The following is a 27,781-nucleotide window of genomic DNA, read 5'->3' as shown; positions in this document are numbered from 1 at the left end:
ACAATGTCCTGCCATAGGGACATACTCAGGGACATATGAATATACACAGGGAAATGTAGCAAGGGAGCAAGTAAACAGGCTCTAATTTTCTCCAGCAAAATTAGGCAGCTTTCAGACTGCAGGATACTAGAAAGGCTGAGCTGCTCTGTGCCACTACAGTGATTCTTGGCTCAGTTTTTTTGGCTGGCACACAGGCTGACCTTCCTGTTCTCGAAGGGATTTTACTTTAGCACAGAAATTGGTCAGAGGATGCAGTGTGCCGCCCACCTCCATAAGCTGTCCCAAGTGTCTGAATTCCAAACCATCTGGAGACCAAGCATGGTGGCCACATCGCCACATTGCCAGGAAGGATAATGAGCAGCCTCGCTGTAATTACATGGTGTCCTCAGGTGCTCTAAACCAAAACCAAACCAAAACAAAGCCCCAGACAACACCCACAGCCTGCCTAGGTGAGCTGCTATCCAAACAGGAATGTGTTCCACGTGATTTCCTGTCAAGTAACTTTCTATGTTCTTCATGCCCATACTTATCACCATGGGGAGCTCTCAGGAAAACTCAAAGATTTGGGAAATCATCTTGCAACAAGCTATATGTCGGAAGGCTAGAGAGCAAATTACAGGCTCTTATTTTTTCCCCAAATATTGTCACCCAAGCTCTGTTATTATCTATATTGCATTACAGTGTATCATGAGCTATTTGACTTGAACAACATACGACTTAAATTCTCCACTGGAGATTGGAGAGCATTCTTATGGGGCACTGTGCTGGGCCTTGTGAACATGTTCTCCCCAGGCTGGTGGAAGGACTTTACAACCTGACCTCAGGAACACTTCTGCGTACTGGGAACATGCCCACATTACCAGCTTTTTCTCCTAAATCCTCCTAGGGATCTGAAACAATGTGCAGTACTCTCTGACCCTGTTGCAGCCTATTATTTGTGGCAAATTCCTGTGAAATGGAGACGAGCCTTGAAGCAAGCAGTGCATGGAAAGTGGATAGCAGCACGGTAAGGTGCATCCCTGGCTCAGCCAGTCATGTGCTGTGGTGCCAGGCCCATTGGGCTGCCTCAATCTGTAGTCTCCTTTATCTAGGCTATGGTGAACGTACAAAAGTAACGTTATCGCTGGGAGCTGCTGGTGACACTCACAGGAGTCCTCACTGTGACAGACTCCTGTTAGCCTGAAACACACAAGCTCAAAAGCGCAGGGACACAGGTCTCTGTTTCAAGACACTGCAGAAAACATTTGCTAAGGACACCGTGTTCCCTTTCTATAGTACACACTATTTATTATTAACTAAAAAAACCTGTTGTTGCACCTGTTTTCTGCCCTAACTTTTCTGTATTGCCGTAAGAAGCTACTGATATCTGTTCTCAGCACAACAAAGAGCTACATTTCAGCACTGCATCAGTAGCAACTCAAGTACAGCAGAACCTTGCTAAAATACGGAGATGATTGCTTTAAGTGCTCCAAACGCCATGGCTTAGTAGCGGAAGCAGTGCTGTAAATCAATAATCATAGCAGAGTTTTAGGTCTTTTTTTATTACGTGGACAGTAAATCAACGCATGAGGTAGGAGTTACAGCAAGGATCCCTCTGCTGGTACGGGCTCCCTGCTTTCTCTTTCTGCACGGCTGCCTGCCATTCGAAAGAGCGGTACCAAGAGGTGATCGGCAGCCGATCGATTAGTAACTCTGCTACTCTGCGCTCTGACAGCTGCTTCCCCTCCCCGCTCCTCCAGCCCCACCACGTCCTCTCAGGAAGTTTTCCCGAGCTGCCGGCAGGAGGAGGGCCGGTTCAGGAGGGGCTGGCTGGCTCCGTGGGGATGCGGCGGCCGCAGCCGTGCCCCCGGGCCGGCCGAAAGCCTGCGGGACAACGCGATCTCCCGGCCGGGCCGATCCCGAGGCCCGGGGCCACGCAGCTCCCGCCCGGGTCCCTCCCCCTGCCGCCGGCCGGGGGAGGAGCGGGGCCGGGCCGGGCCGGGCTGGGGGCAGTGGGAGGAGCAGCGCGGGCGGCCGCGCAGTGGGGCCGGATCGCGGCGGCTCCGGCGGAGCCCCGAGTCGGTGCTGCCCGCGGCGGGGCCGCCTTCGTCCCGCCGCTTCCGGGGCCCGGCGGCGCGATGAAGAAGCCGGACGGGAAGGTGGTGCTGCTGGGGGACATGAACGTGGGTAAGACTTCGCTGCTGCACCGCTATATGGAGCGGCGCTTCCAGGACACCGTCAGCACGGTCGGCGGCGCTTTCTACCTGAAGCAGTGGGGGCCGTACAACATCTCCATCTGGGACACGGCAGGTGGGCCCGGGGGCTGTGTGGGCGGGTTGGGCTTTCTCTCGTGCGAGACTAAGGCTTGCCGAGGCTGTAAGGGCAGGAACTGAGTCCCGCCGCCCGCCCGGGACGGTTCCTCAGCGGCACCTGGTGCGTTCTGCAGCCCCGCCGTGTTCCCTGTGCCTCGGGACGCCGAGGAGGGAAGTTCTCTTGCTGTGTCACTTCGTGTCACAATCTAGTCCAACATGGCTTTTCCTGTGCCAGGAATTGAGAAGGAGGAAGAGGGGGAGCGAAACTGCTAAAGAGTTGCGTGGAGACTTCTTGGAGGGCGAGGAGGAGACGTGTAGGAGATCTGGCTACTTTCGCTTTACTTTTTTTGCGTTTCTCAGTCTGTTACTGTGATGCAAACTCTATCAGTAGTTCCACCGAAGTCCTGTCTCACCAAGAGGATTTCCATTGTGCTGATCTGCCTCTTTATTTTTATGTTTATTTCACGCCTATAATTGCAGTGTATTACTATATAACATAGCTGAGGCTGGAGCAGGAAGCTGGAGGAGCCCCAGAGCTGCATCTTAGCCAGCCAGATGAAGCACCCAGGTGGCTCCTTCCTTGGAATGCTAGGTCAGAGATGGTCGCTTCGTGGTGGTCTGGGTTCCCTCGCACCCCATGCTGAGAGCTCCTGCTGTTTCCCGATCCTCAGCAGGACTTCTGGATCCACATAGGCAGAGCCAGTTGAAAAGCATCCAGCACTGCGAGCACTGTCATGCGTGGTCCTGCTCTCCTTTCTGGTTGGGGATTAGTGTTGAGCTTGGTGTCCTCTCCCTTGCCTCCCAAAGGTGCTGGCTCTTGGGTGGTCTCACTGTTGACTTGTGCTCCTGCAGAAGGGTCGAAGTTCCAGAAATAAAAGATCAGAGATCAGAAATGCTTTAGCACCACAGTATGACAGAATTACAGTTCAATGTTTGCACCTGTCTTACCTTCTTGAATACTGAGTGCCAACGCCAGATGTCTGTCTTAGCCCTGCAGTGCCCCAGCAGTCCCTTATGCTTACTTGTAACGCAGCAGTTGAGAACGTTAAAACTAGGAAATGAGGGAGTGCTTGGCTATAACTGCTGCATTAGCCCCGTGCTCCAGCAAAATGCAGTTATACAAGGTTAACTGTATTTGTATATAGTTGTACTACGTTCCTTGTACTAAGGAACATGGTTTACTGGGGAAATATTGGTGGTAGGTGGGTGGTTGGACTGGATGGTCTTGGAGGTCTTTTCCAACCTTTGTGATTCCTTGAGTGCATGGTCTAATTTTTGTACTCCATGTTGTATTCTGTATGTGAATGTCATGGTTGCCTTTTGTTTAGTTTTCTTTTCTCTTATCAATGTTATTTTGAGCACTGTTACCTCCGTGGAAGTCATCCGTACTTTATGTTCTGTTTGGAAGGTTTTATCTGACATGGATTAGGTATTTGGCTGTAATGAAGTAAACATTAATATAATACAATGTTTTTTTCTTTTTTATAACAGTATTAGACTTCATAAAATAGAATCGTAGAATCATTGAAGTTGGAAAAGACCACTTGAGTGATAGATGAGTTTATCCACAGTAGCGGGTGATGGATTGTGGGTTAAGTGTATGCGGATATTAATACTACAGCAGTTCAAGTGCTGATCTGAATTATTTAAAATATGTATCAGTGATACTCGTCACTGTTGATCTCGCATTACTTCTTGATCTATTATTCAGAAATATCTCTCATTTTTTCCAGAAATGGTTAAAACTCTATGCTAAAAGGTTTAGAGTGTACGTTGCTGTATTGTTACTGCTCAGTAAGCCATGGAAATGTGCATGTTCTGCCAAGCTAAGTCTGAAAAGCAAATGAGCTATTCTAGGTGGGAGTCTTCTCTCGGCTCTATGTTCACACCCATCCTTATCCTGGAAAGATCAGCTTTTTAGTCTAATTTAAATCTTTCATATTCTTATCCGCAAGCCTTGTAAAATGGGCATGCAAAAGTTGTCAGACTTGATTTTATTTTTTTTTAATGTAAATTCTAGCAGCAATTAATTTGATATTTCCAGTTTTCCAGTCTGATGATTAAGAAAAGTCATTTGGATATTGCATCCAACTCAAGGAAGCAAATAAGCTATACATGGAAGAATACCTGAGAGAAGCATTGTTTGCTTTGTTCTTGACGTTCTTTCTAGCCATCTGCTCTTGGCTGTTTTCTCCATTGTCAGAGGCTTGGCTAGATGGCCTTGTGTCTGACCCAGTGTGGCTGCTGTTGTTTTCTTGGAACAGATGCTAAAATTATATTTTGTTTGAATCAGTTAATTCAAAGGAATTTAGAAAGCAAAACCAAACAAAACTATGTGCTTAAACTATACGAAAACCAACCAACCAAAAAACAGAGAAACTGTGAACCTTTGGTGCATTTTAGAGGAAATTCTGCTAGATGCAGACCTTGTCACTAAGGCACACAAGTGTATGCTTTGAGACTTTCCTAGTGGCATGACTGAAGAAATAATTTTCATAACCAAGAAATGTCAGCAACAGCATCAGCCAGAATAACTTCCTCCTGCGAAAGAACTGGAGGTTGGAGACTTCAGGATGTCCAACGATGTGCGTGTGTGTGCATGTATATATGTTTATAAACAGCTATAACAATTTCTAGACAGTGCTGACAGCAGTTGTGTAGTAACCCAAAACTTCCTGCTGGGCATCAGTGGCGTGCAGCACTGAGCTGGTATGTGGCCTTTTATCTCTGGTACTGCAAACACATCCTGAAGTTCTGGTGGTCTCAGCCCTGCTCCACTTTTAAAAGTGCATGGACTGTAGGAATAACAATTCTGTGGGAGTGTTTGGGATTTTCAGGTGTGTTCTCTGATGCCTTAGTATTTCAAAAAGAAGAACTCCTGTGTATGTTAGTTTTCAGTCTCTTTAACTTGACGCTTGTTCATCTGACGTATTAGTGATGCTCCTGGAGGCAAGGTTTCTTAACTGTTAGTGATCAGTGTCTCCTGTTTTGGTCCCTTGGAATGAAGCAGCAGTAATTTAATCACAAGTATGCCATAAAATTCACTTTGTGTTTGACATGATTGTGTTTTAAGACAGAAGTTGCCTTTTGAATTTACCAGCAGAGTTTCATGCAGCGTGATAATGAGGAAACATAAAGGTTAACTGAAAAAGCCAACTTCCCTTATTTTCCTCCTCTCATCTTAATCTAGCTGTCTGAATGGGAGAATTGATTTGACATTTCTTCTGTCAGTATTCAGCTATCAGAGAGGTAGAGTTGAACAGTAGCGGTCTGGTTCCTCTCTCACTCAGTCTTTGTGCCTCTCGACTTTGGTTTTTCTTTCTGAGTAAACGTATGCTTCCTTCTGCACGTTTTTCTCCAAGGGAGCAGGTGACTGGTGAAGTTCTCAGGAGGAACATAGGTTGACATATGACTCACTCATTAGGAGTACAGGGTTAGCCCAGATAGTTTGGTCTTCCTGCTGCCCCAGAGGCTAAAGTTACTTGGTGTGAACAACTTGAAAAGTGTCTGTAGGTAAGAAGGAAACGTGATCCTCTGTCATGATGAAACAAAACAGTAGCATTAAAACACGTCTTTTCTTTACAGGGAAGAAGATTGATAGTAGCCACTCTGTTCAATATTCTGCTGTTTCTCACTTTTGGAAATGGAGGGCTGTAGTAGGAGAGAAGAAACGACAGATGAGATGGTTAATCAAAGCCTAAGATGGCCCCAGGGCAGGAGGAAGGCCTTTCTGTGCTGGGGGTAGGGTGACAGAGTAGCATTTGAGATTGGATCTTGATCAATATGCAATGAGGTATGTTGGAGGAGGTTGTTTGTTGGAAGGATTTAGAAGATAGCACCTCAAAAAGTATCACAGGCATCACAGGTCTTTTAGTGAGGAGTACTGCTCTGTATCTAGAACCTATGAAGCAGGTTCAGAAGCAGGAATAAAGGTTTAGCTTTCAGGACATTCATAGGAGCATAGTTTTGTTGTTGTAAAACACTGCACTAAGGGATTTAGTAAAAATTTGGAAATGCATTGTCATGAGGAACTGTGGGGGGAGGGGGAGGAAACAAAAACATGAAATGGGAGAAAAAAATTGCACATTTTGTTTACTCAGATATGGCTATCTCACTTTATTGAAGGTGGAATTTTGCTTCTAGTGTTTTAGTACAGACTCTTGAGTGGCAAGTCATTGGGGAGGGTAAACCATTCGTTTTGTTTATTGTGTTTGATACAGGCCAAGATGAATGTCGTATATGAACCTCTGTGGTAACTTCTGTATTCAGACTCCCACGTTAAATCCATGCTTTGCATGTGGTATTTAATAACAGCAGGCAATGTGACTCCACTGGTCTAGCCAAAGTGGGAAACGACTTTATGGTTCAAGGAGACTCTTCAAATTGTATCAGTAACCTGAGCTGTGTTCCTGGCTAAAGCTGTGTGGTGTTGTGCCATGACATTGCTCATGTTCATCAAGCCGTAGCTGAGGTTTGCAGCGTTGGAGTCCTTGGTACCATCTCGACTTCTGTAACAAAATATGTTATCTTTGTTTTCTAATTTATGCTGAAGTGAGGCCTGGGTGTTAGAGAACAACTATGTATTCATGTCCAGTCTGTGGTGTGTGGTCTGTGTTCTTGTTCTTACGTGACAATTTTGTTTCTTGGCTTTGACTGTTATGTATGAGTTTGTACAAGTCCATGTTTTAAAGCCCCAGATCCTAGGTTGGAGCAGTATGAGAATCTTCATAATGAAGAGTTCGTGTCTCTGGCATTGCATCCTTCCTTCCCTGCTTACTGAAGCAAGAAGTGCATTTTCCAGAAATCTCTGTCAAAACTGACTTGATAGCTGAAAGGTTAGTGTAAGTGATGACTGTCTGCTTCATGACGATACCAACAAAATCTGTGAAAGTGGTGTAAGAGAGTAATGGCTAGTCAGGCAATGGAAGTGAAATTGCAAATGTATGGAAATGCATGTTCCTGGTGAATCAGAAGTATGGTGGAAAAAAGTGGAGAAAACTTTTTTCCACAAAGTGGAAAAGTTGGCCACAAACTGAATTATTTGCTTCAATAAATTAGTCTGCTAGTTGGGTATGTACAAAGGCTTAAATAGGTATTCTGTGCAATGAAGCAAATTACTAATGCCCTATTACACTCTTAATTTTGAGCTTAATATCGGTCATCTGCATACCTGAGCTGCCTCTTTCAACAATTTTAGAGTGGAGGGAAGGACATGGGGATGAAACATTATGGGATGCTTTTTCTATCCTTGCATTATTCTCTCTCCAAATGGATAAGCTGTAGTTTGTTGTAACATCCAGGTGAACATGCATCAGGAAGAGTTCTGATTATTTCTGAGATACCAGGCACCAGAATGAAAAACAAATATTTATTTAAAACTAGTATTATATGTTTAATTGCCTGAACTTAGGCAGTCTGGATTGTCTTGTCGTCTGTTGACTATGTAGGCTTCTGTTCTTTCCTTCAGGAGGAAGGAGACAGTGGGTGCTCAAAGTGGATAGGCAACTTGTTGTTAGTTCATAGCTTTCCAATTACTTTGAGCATGGTACAGGACAGGCAACTAGCTGTTAGTTTTGTAGTTTTCCAATTTGAGTGTTTGTGTATGTTGAGTGGTTGTCTTGATTCACCTATGCTTAGGTGCAGAAATCTCAAAGCTGGGGAGGCTCACAGTCAGTTTCACACTGCTTTGGCTGAGCTGCTCCTGGTAGTTGAACTAATTTGTGTATTTTTACTTCTACTGACAGTTACTATATCATATACAATAGTTTAGTTGTCTGGTGCACAACAGTTGTTTGGTATGGTCTTGCGTTGAAGCCTGTAGCCATGTGAGCTTCCATTTTCCCTATGGCACTGTTTCACTGCTGAACTGAAGGTGAACTTGGTCATTCCTTGTCTGGGTCATGCTGTAGTGTTGCAAAACATCTAAACAAGTAACCTTTGTTTGCATCTCTGTAAGGAAAGTTACTGAGTTTGTGGTGGATACTTCTGGAGCTGTTAGAAATTATGGAATACAAAGTCATTTTTGTCTCCCAAGTCTGACTGATTAGACATTTCCAGGGAACATTGTGTAGAACATCCAGAGATTAGATCATTAGGTGTCAAACTTGTGATAAATTACTTTCTCTGCTTTGCTCATGTTACACTGTGTAACTTCACTTGCAGATGTAAGGTTCTAGAAAATGAGACTTGAAATTGGTGATTAAACTTAGTTTACCTGAGTGGTACTGCTGAGAGCAGAGGTGGTCAAAGGGTTAGAAGGGTCACTCTAAATTTGACCAAATTGTCAATGCAAATAAATTGCCAGGCTTCAGCACAGGAGATTGAGGACAATATCTTTTAGGACAGCCAACTCAATAAGCATATACAAGATTTTTCTAATGTTACTAAGCTATTTTGGTATGGGAAAAAATGAATCCAGAAAAGAACTTCTTAATATTGTTTTTGAGGGGAAATAGATCATTAGATGTGAATGAATATTCAGCTGTATCTGTCCCATCTCTTAGGAAACAGAGTGGAGTTGAAGTGGGCTTTGCATGGGCCATCCAGGAGCTAGTTATGGAAGGACTCTACTGACAGCGTAGAGACCTGTCTGAGCTCCAGTGTATTACTGTTTTATATATGTAATGCAAAAAGACAAAAATGTCTATTTGAGCTTTTTCCTTTTCTGCAAATTTGACTGGTTTGGTCTGGGTGATCCTGTTGGTCTTTTCCAATCTTGGTGATTCTATGATTCTAAGTTCATTAGAGCAAAAATACATCTCAAACTAGTCTGTAACATGGTGGAAATTTCATGGGCAGGATTCTGGAAGAATTGTTCATAACTTTCAATTCTTGGGCAGACTACAGTCAGAAACTGTCTTCCTGTGAATTAAGGCTTCTATGCTTTCAGGTTCTTTCTGTTTGATAGCAGTGAGATCCCACTTCTCCCCACCATTTCAACTCTTTCAAATTCTTCTTTTTTTCTATCATGAAAAAAACTCATCCATATCCTCAACTACAGAGAATATCATTTTTCTTTTTTTCTGGTCTGCAGGTTAATGAGTTTCAGACTGGAATAATTTTGTTCAGTAACAATTAAGTATCTGGTATAAATACTTCTCCCTGTTCTCTCAGCCTCTCCTGTCCTCAGCTGATCTAATGGCATTTCTTTCTGTAATTCATTATATGATTTAATATTCCTAACCACGTTTTTTGTACTTAAGTACAAAAACACAGAGGAAAGGTGTTTTCCAGCCATCCAGCTGCTCTTGTGTACTTTGTTTTAAAAGTAATGGTTTTCAGTACTGCTGAAATAGCAAGGACATATTTGTTTTACCATTTGCAGCTGATGACTGCTTAAGAACTTTCAGTCATATAAATTATTCATCTCTAGATGTTTAAATATTTGAGATTTTATTCTTCTCTTAATTATATTTGTAAAACAAAGGATGACTTAGGCTTTCAGGGAAATGTTGTTCCTGTAAAAATGTTAAGTAGACATCTCAAAGAAAAAGCTTGTTAGGAGAGGCAAGGTAAATGAAGTGTAGTACACCTCATGAAGAAAATGTTATGTGCATTGAAACAGCCTTTAAAAGCAAAGAAATGTCTAAAACTTGTATGAATTCCATTACATGGAATCAACCAACTCTGGATACCTGCTTAAGGTCACGTTCTCAGTCCACTAAACGACAGCAATGTTAAAAACGTGCACACCTGCTGTTGTGCCCTTGTTGAATTGACCTTCGTGGAGCTCTCCTCCCGTGTCCCCAGGGGTTTGGGCTGCCCGACTTCCCTGTCTGGCTGCACCTTGCGACACTTCATGCTGTGGAAGTTCTCAAAGTTCACTTTCTGTTCTTCAAAGTGATGTCTGTCATCTGCGTGTACAAATCTGTTGTTGCTCTCCCATTAACTGCTGAAGTTAGAAAGGAAGAAGAATATAATTTTGGTTATATTTTAGGGTTTTTAGTTTGTTATTTGTTTCCATTTCTTCTGCTGCCTTTTGCTCTCAAAGAAAGCAAACGTTTTGGTTCTTTAACAAAAAACACAACAGAGACGTGACAGAATCTACAGTGGTTTATAGAGTAAAAAAAAACCAAACCACCACAAAACAAGCAAAGAGAGCTTTACACAGTTGAGTCATCACCTGCTAAGCTTTGTAAAAGGGATCATCAAATCTCTTGGGTCACTGCAAGTGGGACACATTTTAAAAAATAACTGGTAAAATGAGGCTTTTTTCTTTTTTTTTTTTCCCATCATCTCTGAGAAGCTGTTACAGGCTGTTGCTTACTAAAAAAAAAAAATCTATAGTGATACTGAAAACACCTTGGACTACTCACTCCTCTCTGGCTTCTGCCCATATAATTACTTCTTATTTTTATGAGGAGGAACACTCTATCAGATTTTCTGTAGGCCGTCAGCTTTCCCTCCCACAGCAGATAGCTATATGTATCATGCTCCTATTGTTCCCCTTATCTCCTTTCCTCTTTTAGCAATGAATGCCCTTCCCATATCACCCTGCTCAACTTCTTGGTTTCTGTTAAACACTGGAGGTCCACTGGCAGTGGACCAGATGTTGCCTTTTCTGACCTAGAGATGCTGCCTCATCTTCTTTAAAGTGAAAAAAAAGTTTAGTGTTAGTATTATTCCCATTGTGCCAGGCTGGGTAACATTAATAAGGCAAAATCAATTTTTACTATGCCTGTTTTACACATTTTTTTTTCTTTAACTGATGTCTCCACACCGTGAGTGCTAAATATGCTCTTAAGAATGCAGGCAGAGAAGCCTGAAGTGGAACTGGCAGGAAGAAGGGCTGGAAATGCAAAGCCACATCTTCATCTTTGCCAGCATGTGTTCTGAGAGCAGAAGCCCCGTGTCCTGTGATAAAGGTTATCTGAATGTGGTGAGCCTCTCCCGTAAGAGCCAGGAGGCAGCTCTCTGGTACAGTCCTGTTTTTGGTGCTTGCTGAGGACTGACTTTTGGGTAAATGGGACTTCTGCTTCTGACAAGCAGCAGCTACCCAGAGACAGCCGGTGAGGAAGACTGCAGCTGAACTTAAGCTGGTTGTGATTGTGATGGGTAGGAGCAGTTATAGTTTTCTTGAGGATACATTCTGCATGAGTGAGTTGTGTATGGTCTTTGTTGAGAAACTGCCTATAAATGAATTGATATTGGAACAAGTAATTAAAAACATGACTATTGAGTGAGACTAGGTTTATGTCCCTTGTTACTAATATGAATTTATTATTAAAAAAAAAAAAGGTGATTTTTATTTGCATTCCAGAATGTGTATCTTTCATTCTACTTCTACCCATCTAGCAAGGCTTTAGTGTCTTTCAAATTGCTAGCAAAGGCTGGCTTAAAAATCATAGAATCATAGAATAGCTTGGGTTGGAAAAGACCTCAAAGATCATCTAGTTCCATCCTCCCTCCATGGCAGGGTTGCCAACCCCTGAAACAGTAAATAAAATCAATTTAAGTGTTAGAAACCAGGAGCTAATATACAGCTATCTACTACAGCAGGGTTTAATTTTACCTAAAATAAGAGGTAATATCAAATATGTGCCGGGGCAGACCATCTTTGGGTGCCTGCTGGTGATCTGATAAGCATGGCTTCCTCACGTGGCTCAGATAATTGTCTTAATCATTATGCATACAGGAATTATTTCTCAGTGTTATAACATGTGGTGCAGAGGGTCACCTCTGACAAAAAGAAATGTCAGCCCCCAAATGAGATTTTTTTTTTTAAATGGATCCTGGTCTCGATTTTTTTTTTCTTCAGAATTTTAGTTTTATATATAGATAGATAGATATATTTTTTTTCCCCAGTGGCGAACAGTGGTAACTACTGGAATTCAGCTGCTGACTTGCACTAATTTTTGATTCTAAAAGCTTGTTCATTTGGAAATATTTTAGCCCTCTTCTTCCTTTGTTACCTAATCCCAATGAATTTGGAAATGTATAGGTAGGATAAAAGGTTTATGGAAGTAATTTATGGAAGTAATGCTTGAGGTATTGGTACCTCATATAGGTGCTGTCCAGGTAAGATTTAGTAAGTAATTTCATCTCCAAAAGGAACCATGGCCAATGTATTCAGGGCAAAACCATCCCTTTCCAAATGCTGTAGGGTGCCAGTGTCTGTCCCAAACAAAGCTGTGCTGTCCTTAATTAAGATGTGTTCATTAAGTTTATAGTATTTCCTCACTCAAAGAATGGTATGATGTATCACATTGTAGTAGTGACTCGGTGTGTATGTAATTGCTCTCCAAAAAAACCCCAAAAAGAGCAATGAAAGAATTTTGAGGGGAATTTAGAAGATTAAAAAGCAGGTTGTAAAAAGAACTAAGGCAAAAGCAAAATATCTAATGAGGAGGCTGATACCTAAGTAAACTTAAAACAGGAATAAAAATGAAATAAATTTCTCATCTGTGAGGGAATAGGCATGCTTGCTAACTGTCTTCCAGGAGAACTTAATTGGGGGTCAGAGGGCTTTTTGATGTAATTTAGGGAGGGTGATCTCAATTAACCCCACCCATCTCTGATTTTTGTTTTAAATATCACACCTGTATCAATGTTTGCTCGAGTGAATTGGAAGCCAAGTTGACTTGCCAGCTCCTTGTTGAGCAATACAAAATACCCAACGTGTGTGGAGTGACCTCCGGGGCCCTGAGCTGTGCTAAAACAAACCCAGCCATGCATTCCTGCCTGAGCTAAGGACCAGCTCTCCTTCTGGAGAGCAAACACTGAGAGGGACTGTGGGTTCTGAAGATCTTCTGTCTGCAGATAAGGAGTTGTTACCAAACTTCGCACATAGAGGTGGGATTATTTGCAGTGACTGTTCCTCTGCGGGAAGGATTTGTAAGGAAAAAGGATCAGTTTTTGGGTACTGGAAAGGAAAACAAGCTGCTTTTGGAATTAGTCCTGTGGCAAATGAATTGCTTTTCTGCAGGAGTGACGTTTCTTTGAGGTGACAGAGTGGTGCTTCAGAGGGTATTAAGGGGAAAGAGCTTCTTGCACAACCCAGGGCTGAGTCTTGCATGGCCGGGGGGGTTCCACACCCCCCTCATTGGCCTTGTTTCCTTCACTGAGCAATAGCTGACCATGAAGCAGCTAAGGAGTCTATGCTATTGCTTCCCACAGAGCTTTTCCAAAGTAAATCTTAAGTGTGTTGTTTTTTTGTTTTGGTTTTTTTTTTTTCTTTTTCCTCCTGATGGTTTGCTTTTAATCAAGCCTTTCCTTAAGAAGATCATCTGTCAAATGACCAGTTCTTTTTTCTTTTTTTCTAAGTAGCAATTATAAATTGTCTTTTAAACGTAAAGGACGTTACATTGATGCTTACAGTTCACTTATTTGAAGTCAGATTTCTAACTTCAACCTTGCTCTCCTCCTCATGCTTTAGTTTAGCTGCAAGAAGCTTCATAGTTTTCATTCTCAAGTGCTGTACCACAGTTTCAGCAGGGTAGTGCTGATGTTAGATTTTAGCTGGAGCTGGTATTCCCTTTTAACTGCAATGATAACGTTGCAAAAAATCTGGCATTGCCTCATTTCTTTTGCCAGATTTCCATGTTAAGCTGAAACATCCCAATTTTGTAGGGAAATAAAGAAATACCAGAGACTCTTTTTTTTTTTCTCTTGTCTGTGTTGCAGATACAGTCATGATACGTATGCTGGGCCAACAGGGCAAAGCCAATTCTATTTTTCATTTACAAGGCACTGCACTCCCAGACAGCTGAAAATGTGAGCTGCTCAAAACTTCTGGGTTCTTTCTTTCATTTTAAAACTAAATACAAGTCAAAAGAATTAAATAAATGTATGGCATGAGGAAAAGTAAGTCTTGTCTAGCTAAATGAAAAAGTTACTTGCAGCGGTGTCAGTGGGATCTTTCACTGCAAATAGGGCTTTTTTTGCAGGGCTACCCAAAGTTATTTTTGGCAAAAAGCATGCCAGATACCATGGTTAAGAACATTCTTCTATGTAATGTTTTGTGCTATAATAACATATGATTTAAATGTAAATCTTTGGATAGAAAGCATACAGAAAATTGATCTGTCTGTGGGGACTTTGCTTTTGAAATTAAAATTCTTGTGAGATCAGAAGCTTGGACTTAGCTATATTAATAGAAAGCTAAGTTTTCATTTACTCTCATCAGCAAGAAAAAGAATTTTGTGTGTATGCAACAGAATAGATTCCATTGTGCCTCAGAAAAGTTTAAGTTAATTCCTGATCTAAATCTTTTAGTGAATAGAGATCTTCTCTGATAGTGTTATCCTTCTTTTTATAGGAGCTGTGCAGTTCCTTTGGCTGGTGAAGGCATTCCTGATTCAATATTACAAGCATGCACTTAGTCCAAAGACACTCAACTTGTAAGCCTTTGTACAAAAATAGGCAGTCTAAACAAATGCATATGGCTGCACGTGAAGGTGGACTGATTGCCAAGCTAGATTTTGTTCAGACAACAGGACGTGTTTGTTACAAGGTCCACTGACCAGGTAACAGATGGCAAACTGAACCCTTGATATTTTGTGGTGTCCTGGAGCCCAAGAACTGTTCTGAAAAGTTTATGAAGTGTAGAGGGCAATGAAAGCTGTGAAGGATTCAAGTGACTACGTAGTCTTAGTGATGCTCTTCTGTGGTCTTGGTTGTAGAGTAATACAGGAAGGTACTTTTTTTTTTTTTTTTTTTTTTTTTTTTGAAGAGGGTATTTCCTGAACTTATAAAAATTCAGTCTTAAAGCTGAAATAAAGCAGATTAACTTGTGGGATATTAACTTCTCTGGCTGGTTTATGAAATACAAATACTTACTCCACCACAAGTGAGGGCTAAGTGAAATCTATCGTCATTGTTATGCAGGAGACTCAAATGAGGATTACATTTGCTTATCTCTGACTTTACTCTGTGAATCCTTTTCTTTCCTCTCTTCTTTGTTAGCTCCATCTCCTCCCTCCTATAAACATATGCAACAGGTCTGTCTTTGGGAACCAGTGAATGGAAGTTTTCATTGCCAGTTACAGAGTGAAAATTGTCAAGGCTGAGTTAGAACAGTAGGCTGAAACTGAGTAATATGACTAGTACAAGAATTGAAAAGGTGACTGAGTGATGTTTATTATACCTGAGGTGTGGGTGAGAGGATTTAATCAGCTTTTTTTTTAATACTTCTGTGACTTGTTGTGCTCTGAGGGACATAATAATGGATTGAGCTGCACAGATGTCAGCAGCTAGGCACCCGCTTTTAGTTTAGCTGCCTTTAGATTAAAAAGCTTTTACTTAAAATCACATTTCTTCTGAACTGTCACACCGTTAACTGTCAAAAAAACAAAACAAAACAAAAAAAGAAACAACAAAAAACAAGCAAACCAAAACAGAAAAACCCGAAAAACTTACCAGCAACCCAAAGCAAACTTTTACCCATTCTTTTTAGTTGTGGATTCTTCGAAGGTGTGCTGTGAGTTAAGCTCACGTCTTTTGAGTCATTTCTTTAGCGTAACAGAAAAATTATTTTGACTAGACATTCATTTTGGAGCTTCTACTCGTGAGTATCCAGAAAAATAACCTCAGAGGCTGCTAAATAAAACTAACCCTCTAGCAAAAAATTACCATTTCTTTTCTTTTTTGAAATTTTCTTTAAATGGATTTTTGTGTGTGCCCTTTTGTCGCAACAAGACGTCATCTTCAGCCAAAACTCAGATGATCTTGTAGATCATTAACTGGCTCCTTAGGGCCCTTGGCATGTGACTCAGAGTGCACTATGCAGATGTGGTTCTTGAGTAACTTTCCACTGTGCTATTTGCCCTAACAATAAAAGGCCCATTTAAGTGAACTTCTTTGGCAGAATTGTTCTATGTGAATTGTGCTACAATACCACTTCTGAAATGCTAATCAAATTGATGCTTTAGTAGCCATTAAGCAGTCGGTTGATACTGCTTGACCAGTTGGGACATTCCAGTCATGAGGAGGAAGTGCTGTTCTCAGAAAGATGGAGAAGGATGGTGACAGTTCCCCAGCTAGTGAGGGCTGTCATGGGAGGGGCTGTGCTATTATCACTCTTTGTGCATGTAGTAAAAAAGGAAACAAAGCCAAAATACAGTTATGAGCAGGTTTTCCCGATGGAAACTGTAAGAACAGAAACAAATTAATTACAGTTGCTGCTATTGTTTGTTTTAGCTTGCTTGTAAGGTGACTTTCCTGTTTAAAAGACTGGGAATAAACTTGAATTTCTAAAGGAATATAAGAAGTGCTAAAATTAGAAAATTATTAATCCTCTTAAGTCCCTATTTTAGAAGATAGGTGACATGGCTACAATTTTAGGGCAAAATCTTTTACCTGTTTCGTATTTGACCGCCTCTTCTGAAACACATGCAGCAGAGCTTATTTATGGTGTACCAGTTATTTTTAGTTTAGCTATTATATTTAAAGAGGAGGAAGAAGTAGGCAAAGAAATCAGGTTATAGCTCTTTTTCATTACATGAATTAATATTCTTTAGTTAGAGGATGTACTGAATGGCCTCAGCTCTCTTAGCTTGTCCTCATAGAAGAGGTGTTCCATCCCTTGAAATCATTTGGTTACCATTACTGTAGCAATAAATAACACTTATTCAATTATTCTGTCTCCTTGATGCAAGCAGTGACTGCGTCTCAACTGATCCTAACCTCTCTGCAGAATAATGAAAATGTAATCTGTAAGTAAATAAGAGAAAAACAGAATGCAGTTGTACACCTATCATTTTCATATACTTTTTATAATGTAAGAATTCATGAGTGAGTTCATCAGTATTTCAGTCGAGCATGGTCATCTCTGAAGCACAGAGAAATTGTTGCAATTTTCTTTTTATGTAACCTGCAAACAACAGGCAAATAGCGAACCAAAACTTACCATTCATTTTCCTAACAGTTCTTTTGAATATAGTCAGCCAGTAACAATTATTTTTGGTGTGTCTGTGATGCTGAGTTAAGAAACACTACACTGTAAGCTCCAAAGTGGCTGCACAATCCCTTCCCACTGCAACCAGGAGCCTTTCCTTGGCAGCATCTCCAGGCTGCCATGCTGATTCTAGATGCGAGGGCAAGGTGCTGTGCACTCAGGACTGTCCAGCCTTCTCTCTTGCAGCAGATCAACTAATAAGCCACAGATCACAGGGAGGGAGCCCACCTCTGAGCTGTTGCTTAGACCCAGTCACACCTTGAACATTCCTAACTTGCCATCTCTGAATGCCTCAGGATGACTGTGGCTATAAACCCCCATGTGCTGACTGCGTGGTTTCTGATGCTGGACCTCATGTTCTAAGTCATTAAAGTGTGTAAAGAACTTAGTAAAGACCAGACAACAAAAACAGTGCCTGGGCAGTTACTCTCATGCAAAAAGGTTTTTTTTTTTTTTTTTTTTTGGTAGTTGCAAAGTAGAAAGGTGCCTTTTAGAATTCACACACTAAAAGATTGTTGTATATGCACCACAATTAACACACCATTTCATCATCTGAGTAGAGCCAGGGCAGTTTTTGTCTTCCCTCAAGATTTTGACACTGAGATCACCCAGATATCTTGATTCCTAATTTCTCATCTTGCCAATGCAAGGAGCGAGTGGTTGCTTCTGCTTATGTGGCTTTCTTGCTCACGGTCAATGGCTGTTGTGCAGAAAGATAGTTTTACAGGCCTAAAATGATTTGTGTTTATAGAGTGGGGATGTTCACAGGATATTTGGAACCTCAGACGCCATCAGAATTTGACATTTTTGTTCTTTAAGTCAAAAACATAGAGCACAGAATCATAGAATATCCCAAGTTGGAAGGGACCAATAAGGATCATTGAGTCCAGCCCATGTGGAGATTTATGGGATGAAGGTGACTATTTTTGCCCTTTTAAATCTTTCTTTAATATGAGACAGATACTTGACTTTAGCATTTAGAATAAGTTACATTTGGAGATGCAGTAGGCTTTTCCCAGTCATATACTACGTTGAGATTTCTTCCTTGGTTTTTTGGTTTTGGTGGGTTTTCTTCAGAAATGTACTGAATTATTTTCCTTTGTTCTTTGTTCACGTAACCAACGCAGCTGTTATTTTCTTCTTCCCTGCATAACTCTTTTTACTTTATAAGATGAAAGTGAAACCCTTTGGGTATTAAGATCTGTACTTTCCAATGTTTAAATTATGTTCTTCTTTGGCAAAGATATCCATCACTTAATAACTTAAATAGTAGCTCCTGAAGTAGGATGCAGTTCACACCTTGAACATTAATTAATTTCTGAGCAATGAGAACTAACAAAATAAATGCGTCTTGATTTTCAGTAGAGCTTGAGGTCTGTTGTGTTCTGCAGCTTCCACATACACAATTATCTTCTATGATATAACACTGTCAGTGTATTCTGCTAGGTAAAGGCGGAGCTTAAATGATGTTCTGGTTACTCAACGTTCAGTGGCATCATGTTTTTGTTCTGCTTTTTTTTTTTCTTCCCCAAAGACTTTTATTGTGTAGGGAATTTTGTCTGGGAGCAAACCCAAATGTTGGCATTTCAAATGAATTGGGAAGTCATGTATTCAGACAGCTTCTGGGTATGTAAAAATTGAGCTATCTGGTGTTTTCAGACTTGTTTCCACTAAGTCCTATTCATGTTCTCCATGTTAATCCTTTGTGATGGAAAGCTTTACTTTTATCCCCAGGTAACCACAAGCACAATCCAGTTCATCTTAATAAGGATCCTGACTTTAAGGGAGACGTGATAAAGCTGCCTAAAAGGAATAAATTTCAGTATTGAACAAGAAGTGAAGAACTCTGACTTCATCGGTCAGAGAACTCCACAGTCCAGGTCACTTGTGGGTAGGGGAATTCTCCTGAAACCTTCAAGGACATTATTGCTTGTTTTCTGGTATTCTGCACGTAACTTGATGTACATGCACAAACAGATCTCGGTTTCCCCTAATGTCATGTAAAGGGTCCTAACTTCATTGCTCTGTCTGCAAACAGAAGGAAATGTGTTTCTTGAGAAGGATCTTCTTTGTCTAGACTTGTGACCACATGGATGGTCTTGCTGAAGCAACTCAATGGCATCAGGGTCACCCTTTGAACCTTTTGCTCACTGCAGCTGAATCCTCACTTCTTTCTGGTGCTGTTCTTTCAGTGTCTTGTGGGTATCATACTTTCTTTTTTCTTCTTTTTTTCCTGTCTTGGCTATCTCCCTAGGGCACAATTCCTGTCTCACTTTGTGCATGCTTGGATTCACACCCTCCTTGAAAAAAGAAATCAAAAGGGAAAGCATAGCAGATAATACCTTATGTTTGTGTTATTTCCTCTTGACTTCTGCTTGGATTGTAATCCTGCTCAAACAACAGTGAAAAGCCTTGGAAGGGATCTGGTCCTACGGACTGTCTCCAAAACTGTCTTGACAATTTTACACTCTTGTTAATTTTAGATACAGTACTAATGTGCTTCTAGCACTCACCTTTGCCTACCATTCCACTCTACATGTTTACTTCAGAAACTCCGACTCCTTTCAGACTTGGACATCAGAATAACAATTTCACTTTTTCAGTGCTTTCTGGAAGACCTTTTTTTAGCTCTTTAGTATTTGTGGTGTTTTATTCCCTCAAGAGGGAAAGGCTGCTTTGCATTCTTCTCTGTGCTAAATACTGAGAGATTTAAAACTCGTTCTTCCAGTGCAGGATTTCTTGGAACTACATGTGGGAAGCTGCATTGCTTTAGAAGGTGCAGTTTAAACCTTTGAAGAGGTAGTAGGTGAGAAACGGGTTCAGATCTGTCTGGAGGATATCTTCTGCCCTCCCAAACATCAGCAGCACTTCAGAGACTGCGTGGGCTCTCACCCAAGGCATGGCAGGCAGGGTGCTGCAGGAGGCTGGCTGACCAAGCCTGGGCATCCACCTTTGCTCAAGCAGTCTTTAAATTGAGCCTTGCTCATTTTTCAGCCTCACCTCTTTCAAGATCTGCTTTTCCCCTTCTTTCTCCCACAGAATCCTTATGAACTTTGTGTTACTGAGTTTGGATTTTGAGCTTCTCGGCTGCACTGCTCCTGGGTGTGTGATGCCTCTACCACAAATAATTGCTAGAAGAGCACCTGAAATATAAATGGTGCTGCAGATAATTATATGCCCATCGGGGTTGTTAAACTGATATAAATAAGGCAAAAATGTGAAAATGAAAAATGGAAATTAATTTTAGTTGCTTGGCTTTAAGATTTTCCCTAGTATTCCTTTGCGGTTGATTTGGTTGTACTTGCAATTCCTCTGATTGTAAATTATTTGATATAGTTCTGCCTCTTTTCTTTTGTTTTTCTTTTTCTGCAGTAGTGAAATTGCTTAATTCTTGGAGTTGGTGTATAGTGTTTAGGTGAGGTGACTGTGTAAAAAGACACGTTGTTGGAGGTGGACCCATTGGTTCCAGACCAAGAAATAAGTGACCCTAGGGAAGGGGTGGCTGACTGCTTTAGTAGGGAGTTTGGACTTCTTGATCCCCAGAGGTCCCTTTCAACCCTGACAATTCTGTGACTGCATTAAGATATTTCATTTTAATGTCTGATACTCTTTTGGCTTTTATTATATTGACTGGCACCTTGAGGAATAGCCAAGGCAGTAATTTAAATGCTCTGGGCAGTTCTGGGGCCATTCCCCCTATAGGGGCATTCCAGCCTGAGTGCTACAAGTGATGTGTACAAGGAGACTGCAGCAGAAGTGAGTTATGCATTTTTCTGCATGTTTATGTAGATTGTGTTGTGTGGGTGAGCGAGAAAGACTGCCCGTAATTCCTCTGATATAATTAATCCCTTATGCAAAGCAAATTCTTCCTTTTGCTTTTTTTCCCCTTTTCAACAATATGTTAGTTGTAGAAACACTCAGTTTGTAGTTAAAATGTAATTGTGTCATAATTTATATTATGCTGTGCAAGATTAGATTAGCATACAAATTCTATAAAACAAGCAGTAGTATTGTTCTACTGTTCAGTTGCTGCAGCAAATGATTCTGGGGGCTGGATTTTATAGCTTAGGCAATTCAAGTGGGAGAATAGGGAGAATATATGTTCCACTGTGGCTTCCAGACCACAGTATAATCGGGATTTGGGGGAAAACAAAGTAGGTCATGGCACAAGCTTCTGCTGAAAAATGGCAGGCTTCTAAAGACAGCTGTAGTGTGACTGAAAGCACAAATGTGGACGTGGGATTAGAGTGAAAAGTGGGAGAGCAGTGATCTCTCCTACACCCCCATCTTCCTCGCCCTTACCAACCAAGAGCATCTCTTTTCTTTTTTGCCCTCTTTTCTTCTTTCCACGTTCCTGGTTAAAGAATTTCTTTTTGCTGGAGGAAAAAAAATCAGAAGTTATACAAAATTGCCCAGATGCAGTTCTTCATAAACTTTGCCTAATGCTTTCCTGAAGGCCGTTCATTGAACTTTTGACCGCTGAAATGTCATCTGACAGTAATTTCCTATTATTCACCGCGTAAGGAAGTATTTTAAAGTATTTTAACTGCGTGTATGCTTTTTTGATGAGATCCTCATTTTTCATGTTACGAGAAAGGAATGGAGACTACGCATGAATCTATGGACATCTATTTCATACTCTCTTTCAGTCATTCACCAATCTGAAAGATACCACTTTCCATAAATCCTGTGCAAAGAGATTGTATGAAAAGAGTCTATCGATTATGATGTTTGATGTTTGAAAGAGTGTGGTTGGAGCCACCCTCTTGGCTGTCTCCTTTTCTTTGTTCAGTCACAGTTTTGTTTGGTAGTGACTGAAGGTTGGCCCTGATGGCTGTTTGAAATCTGATGTATTTGATCTTTTTCTCCGTCCAGTTTTGAGAAGAAAAGTGAAGGTGCTGGAGCAAAATTCTATATGCTATAGACACACAGGGAAAGTTGCAGTTCCCTGTAGGAAAGGAAAACATTGTCCTGTGTCTCATTTCCCTTAGTGCCTTTGTAACTACTGATGAACACTGATTCCTTCCCAGTTTTGTCTTTCAAGAAACAGCTCTGAAGGAGAGACCAGCAAGGCTTAGCTGGAAGTGCTGTTAAGATACTCACCGAATGATGAAGAGGAAGAAAAATTTGGCTATTAATTGTTGGTTATTGAGTAATGAACAGGACAAGTAAATTGGAAAGTGAATTACTTTTAAAGTGAAATTAGTGTTCATTTGTGCTGTGTTTGATGCACTAAAAAAGTACAAGTGGGACAGGTGTATACCATGCCATATTCTAAAGATCAGGAGTCTCTTCTTGTAAAACCAATGTATGTAAGAACTGGGGATGGGTAGCACAGGACTAAACTGCTCGCAAAATCACAATTGCAGAACTCGTAGGAGTTGGGAGGAACCTCTGGAGGTACATCTAGTCCAGTCACTTGCTAAAGCAGGTTCCCTAGAGCAGGTCATGCAGGAAAGCGTCCAGGTGGGTTTTGAGTATTTCCAGAGGAGACTCCACAGTCTCTCTATGGCAGCCTGCCCCAGTGTTCTGTCACTCTTATAGGAAATAAGTTCTTTGTCGTATTCAGATTCACGGGAACTTCCCGTGTTCCAGTTTGTGCCCATCACCACTTGCCTGTCACTGGGCACCAATGAAGAGAGCCTGGCCCCATCCTCTTAACCATTGCCTTTTAGATATTTGTAAGTTTTGGTAAGATCACCTCTGTCTTCTCTTCTCTGGGCTGACTAGCCCCAGGTCTCTCAGCCTTTCCTCATGAGGGCGATGCTCCATGTCTTAAATCATCCTTGTAGATCTCCACTAGAACTCTTGAGAAGTTCCCCATCTTTCTTGAAGTAGGGAGCCCAGAATTGGACACAGTACACCAGATGTGGCTTCACTAGGGCAGAGCAGAGAGAAGGGTTGCTTCCCTTGACCTGCTGGCCACGCTCTTTTTAATGCACCCCAGGATGCCATTGGCCTTCTTGATCTTGGGGCACACTGCTGGCTCATCACCAACCTGTCATCCACCAGGGCACTCAGGTCCTTCTTTGCAGAGCTTCTTTCCAGCAGATCAACTCCCAACTTGCATGGAGGTATTCCTCCCAAGTGTAGGATTCTACGCTTGCCGTTATGGAACCTCTTCAACATCCGCAATCGTGCTGAAGGTATGCTCTGTCCCTTTATACAGGTCATTGATGAAGATGTTAAAGAACATCGCAAGAGCCTAAAACTCTACTGTCTCATCATTGCTGCAGCTGAGGCTGCCACCAACTTTCAAAATCTGAGAAGAAGTGAATTGCTAACTTTGATCCAAGTTTTTGAACTGGATGTAACTAGAAAGCATATATCAAGTTCAGTTATGAATTCTAGCAGAATTCAACACAACAGAACTTATTTTCTGTTTTTAAATGACTAGATAGGTGAAATGGGGCATACGTGGATGTGAGCAGAGTGGTCATTCATTGGGCATAAACTAATATTCAATTTTTTTTCTTCTTGCAGCTGTGTTTGTTTTTCCACTCTTACATTGTTGCTCATCTTTACAGATTCTCTGCTCTGAATCAGCGTGTGTTTTGCTGAGCTGCTCTGTGGCACTGTTGCACTCTTACGGAAAGGAAAGAAGGGGAAAAAAGAAAACTTACCATTGTGTGGAATTGACTTGAATTTTCTGAAACTTTTTAATTCTGTTGGTAACGCAACTTTCTGCACACTAACATTTAAATCTTTTCCAGGCCGGGAACAGTTTCATGGCTTGGGATCGATGTACTGCAGAGGAGCGGCCGCCGTCATCCTGACATATGACGTGAACAGCCTGCAGAGCCTGGCGGAGCTGGAGGACAGGTTCCTGGCACTGACAGACAGCGCCAGTGCTGACTGCATCTTTGCTATCGTTGGGAATAAAGTGGACCTCAGTGATGACTGTGCTTCGCCACCTGATGAAAACAGACCTGAGAAGGCTGTTGCTGGCTCCAGCTCAAAGGTGCGGAAGCAAGTCCGCCTGGAGGATGCGATTGCGCTCTATAAGAAGATATTGAAATACAAAATGCTGGATGAGAAGGATGTTCCAGCAGCTGAGAAAATGTGCTTCGAGACCAGTGCGAAAACAGGGTATAAGGTGGACTACCTCTTTGAAACTGTGTTTGACATGGTCGTACCAATAATCGTACGGCAGAAAGCGGAGGGGCCGTCGCAGACTGTAGACATTACTGACTACAAACCGGCCAAAAGGACAAAATCTGGGTGTTGTGCCTGAAAGTTATGTGGCAAAAAAAAGGGGAAGGGACTGCCCACTGTGGCAAACAGAGGAGTGTTTGCAGCACACCAGAAAGGAAAAAGCAAAGAATAAATAGACTGTAATGGCTTACATGGAAGAAAAAAACCAACCAAAACCAACCCCTAAACAAAACAGAAAAAACACCATGGAGTCTCCTGAGCATTAAATGTTTCTGAGAAACTCTGTGTATGAGAATGGGAGTGAAATGATGGAGGATGTGCCGGTTTCCAAGGGCTCTGAAGGCAACTTGTGTTGGTACATTTGATAGTGACAATCATTTGAACAGTTTAGAAGAAGTCTTATTTTTAATGACTCGCCACTTCATGTTACGTGTAAACGATCTATTTGTATAATCTATGCAGCTTTCAAATGGTTATCATCTTTTCCCTTGTGATTCTGACTTTGGAAGATAAAATGCATGGTACCTTTTTTATTCTTAAAAAAAAAAAAAAGAAAATCCAGGTATAATTTATGTATGTAGCTAATAAAGAAATTACTGTCAGGTCCGGCATTGTAAGATTCTGAAGTGTGCTATTAAAATCACTGTGAATATGTACTGTTAATATGGAGGCTTTGTTACTGTGAATTCTAATGTGGGCTTTTTTGTCTCCTGTAGCTCTTTTTTGTGGCTAAAGCAGGAGGAATAGGAAAAGAAACTCCCTTTGTACAACAGAAAGCACACTAAGGAGTGCTGATGAGGTGCATGGCATCTCTTCTGCCTGCAGTAAAGAGGAGGGGCTCACGCTTCATACTGCTCCTAGAGCTTCCCAACCAGTGTCCCACACAGACACTGAATACTACGCATATTTCCAGTTCTGCAGGTTCTTCTGCAGGGTCTCCTTCATCTTCCTAAAGATGCTTCTGGCATGGTTTCTCAAAACTAGAAAGTTAGCTGTTTATATGCGTTGTCGTCTCTCCAGGTCATGGTTGTTTGGTACACAGGGAGACCGTTCCCAGGTGAATGAGGAACTATATTATTACTGAGTATATAAACATTTTTTTACCAATGTGTCCTCTTGAGCAGCTTAGCTCTTTCGCATCAGGGTGAAGGTCAAAATAGCTTTATTTCCTTGTTGCAAGTGTATTGCAGCATACTTGGTCTTGTTTGTGACCAAAGTGGTCTGTGAAAGGTCTGCCACTGGCTTTGCTGCATTCACTTAGGTATTTTTACTGAAAGGGGTGGAACAGGACACATTCTTTGCGCACAGGGCTACACTTGTGGAACGTACTGTTTATGGTTTTGCTTCATCAACCATGGGGGACAAGGGAGTGCACAGCAGGACCCAGGAGACCCAGCAGTACATGGAGGCTAGTGGTAAGACCTTAGGAGGGAACCTGGGTTGTTCAGTGTACGTGCTGGCCCCATTTCTTCGCTGCTTTCTGGAGTCGCATTCAAGCAAAACTTGAAGGCTTATGGGACTTGATGTAGGTTTTCTTTCTTTTTTAATTAGTAACTTAAGCTCTGCTACAGCTGGGCTCCCTTTGACAGCACAGTGTTGATGCACACATGTCCTACTTTTTCTCATCTTAATAACCTCCCCAGCTAACATGTGGTCATGTAGAAAAAAGCAACTGCTTCAGAAAGGTGAAACGGTGCAGGAGAGCTGCTGTCCTGACATGATTTGGGGTTCTGCAGTTGCAGTGAGCCCGGGGATGCCACCAGCATGGGGGGTGCAGTGGGTGCCATTGCCTGTGGTGATGGGCAGAAGCTGCACAGGGGGATTTTTGACACCAGGCAAGTAGAGGCTGAGCTCCCCAGTCAGTCAAAATTCCAATCCCCTGAGTGCTCAGGCAGTACATGGCTGTGCCCGTTGGGCATGTCTTGGCTGTGTCCCTCCTTAATGCCAGCTCTTCTGTGTCCTGCCAAGTGCGGTGTATTACCCTGCCTTCCCAAAGCTGCTTTTCTCATTAACGATTCCAGTGCACGGTCTTGACTCAGGGCTCTCATGTCTGTGCGTGGATATGCTTCTGCATGAACATTGCCAGTTTTGTATAAAGTTCTGCCTGCCCTGTTGCAGACAAGAAAACTCATTTTCCAAGTACTTATTGTTCCCTCTTTTCCACATTCTGTTTGTCTAGATTATATGGAGCATGCGGACAGCAAAGCAGATGCTATTTTTGGTGACACCAGATGAACATGAGCCATGGGCCTGCCTGTACCAGCTGGGCCAGGCTGCACCCGAGAGGTAGGTCTGGATGGGGCAGGCAATGGTGGGTCTGCAGCCAAGGCTGGGCTGTGCCTGCCTGCTTTGGCTTGACCATGCCCTTCTCCATGTTACAGTGGAAAGCCCAACAGTATTCAAACTGAAAGTAGAGTGAGTGAAAGTAGTGCTGGAGCAAGGCAGGGGTAGGGCTGCAGTCTGTTGCCCAGATAAGGTGCAGCCAAACCCATAAAGGGGTGCGCATGTACCCTGTCTGCTGGCAGCAATTGGATACTGCCTGCTACAGGGGCATGCCTGCTGCTGTGCCTTGCTGCTGTTCTATTTCCAGCTGCCTTGGACAAGTCCAGTCATGCAGCGTGTATTTGGCAGAGTTGGTTGATACAGTGAGAAAAACATTGGTGTCACCTGGTCGAGTTGCATTGATTTTACTACGGCTGTGCTGGTGCAGCAGTGCACCGCTGCCTCAGGAGGGGGACGTAGCCTTGCTGACCTTTCTCCAGACTCAGCAGCATGCTCCACTTCAGGGTATTTTCAAACAGCAGAAGCTTAAGAAACAAAAGTGCTATGTTTAGAACCCTAAGTTGGTAAACGGTAAGTGCGTGGATCTGAAGCACATGACATACACAAACGAAATATGAAACTTCACACGTGCATGGCAAGTTTTTTTTTCCCCTTCCTTGTTTCTTGACCCATGCCCTCATTTTGACTCATACTATTCTGGTGTACAGTGCTGAGCAAACGGCTTGCGAGTCAGAAACGAGAGAGGAAATGCAACTTTTGGAGAAGGACCCATCAGCTGAATTCCTCAAAATGAACTAGCTGCAAAAGAAGATTAGGCAATGCATCAGTCATTGAAGTCTTGAATACTTACTTAGCTGTTGCTGCTGACACAATAGTTTTTATGGGTTTGTATAACCTCAGCTCGAATTCTCTTAAAACATTTCAGCTGCTGCATTGCAGGCATTGCAAACTCTGAAAATCCCCAGTGATGTAATGTTCAGTTGTCCCACAACTGTGGCTGTCTGGCAAGATCTGGAAGAGGCAAATTGATGACTCTCAGGTGTTTGTCACTGCTGTGTGCAATCTGAAAGGATGGGCAAATGTGGAATAGATTTGGCTGATGCAGACGGCAGCGTTTGCAATTCTAGGGATTTAGTTTAGCTGAAAGAAATAGTGGCAG

At 42.1% G+C, this 27,781-nt stretch overlaps 1 protein-coding gene across 1 annotated transcript; it reads left to right on the top strand.

Annotated features, from left to right (window-relative positions):
• Positions 1–2,000: 2,000 nt before the first annotated feature.
• Positions 2,001–25,002, top strand: RAB20 (RAB20, member RAS oncogene family). The gene is made up of 2 exons (XM_031613772.2): positions 2,001–2,289; positions 23,898–25,002. Exons 1-2 carry the CDS (start codon positions 2,118–2,120, stop codon positions 24,416–24,418), a joined length of 693 nt encoding a protein of 230 aa, XP_031469632.2. The 5' UTR covers positions 2,001–2,117; the 3' UTR covers positions 24,419–25,002.
• Positions 25,003–27,781: the final 2,779 nt, after the last annotated feature.

Source organism: Phasianus colchicus, chromosome 1 (genome assembly GCF_987193195.1).
Source record: "Phasianus colchicus chromosome 1, bPhaCol1.hap1.1, whole genome shotgun sequence".
Taxonomy (NCBI): Eukaryota; Metazoa; Chordata; class Aves; order Galliformes; family Phasianidae; genus Phasianus; species Phasianus colchicus.
This window is presented reverse-complemented; position numbering and strand designations above follow the sequence as displayed.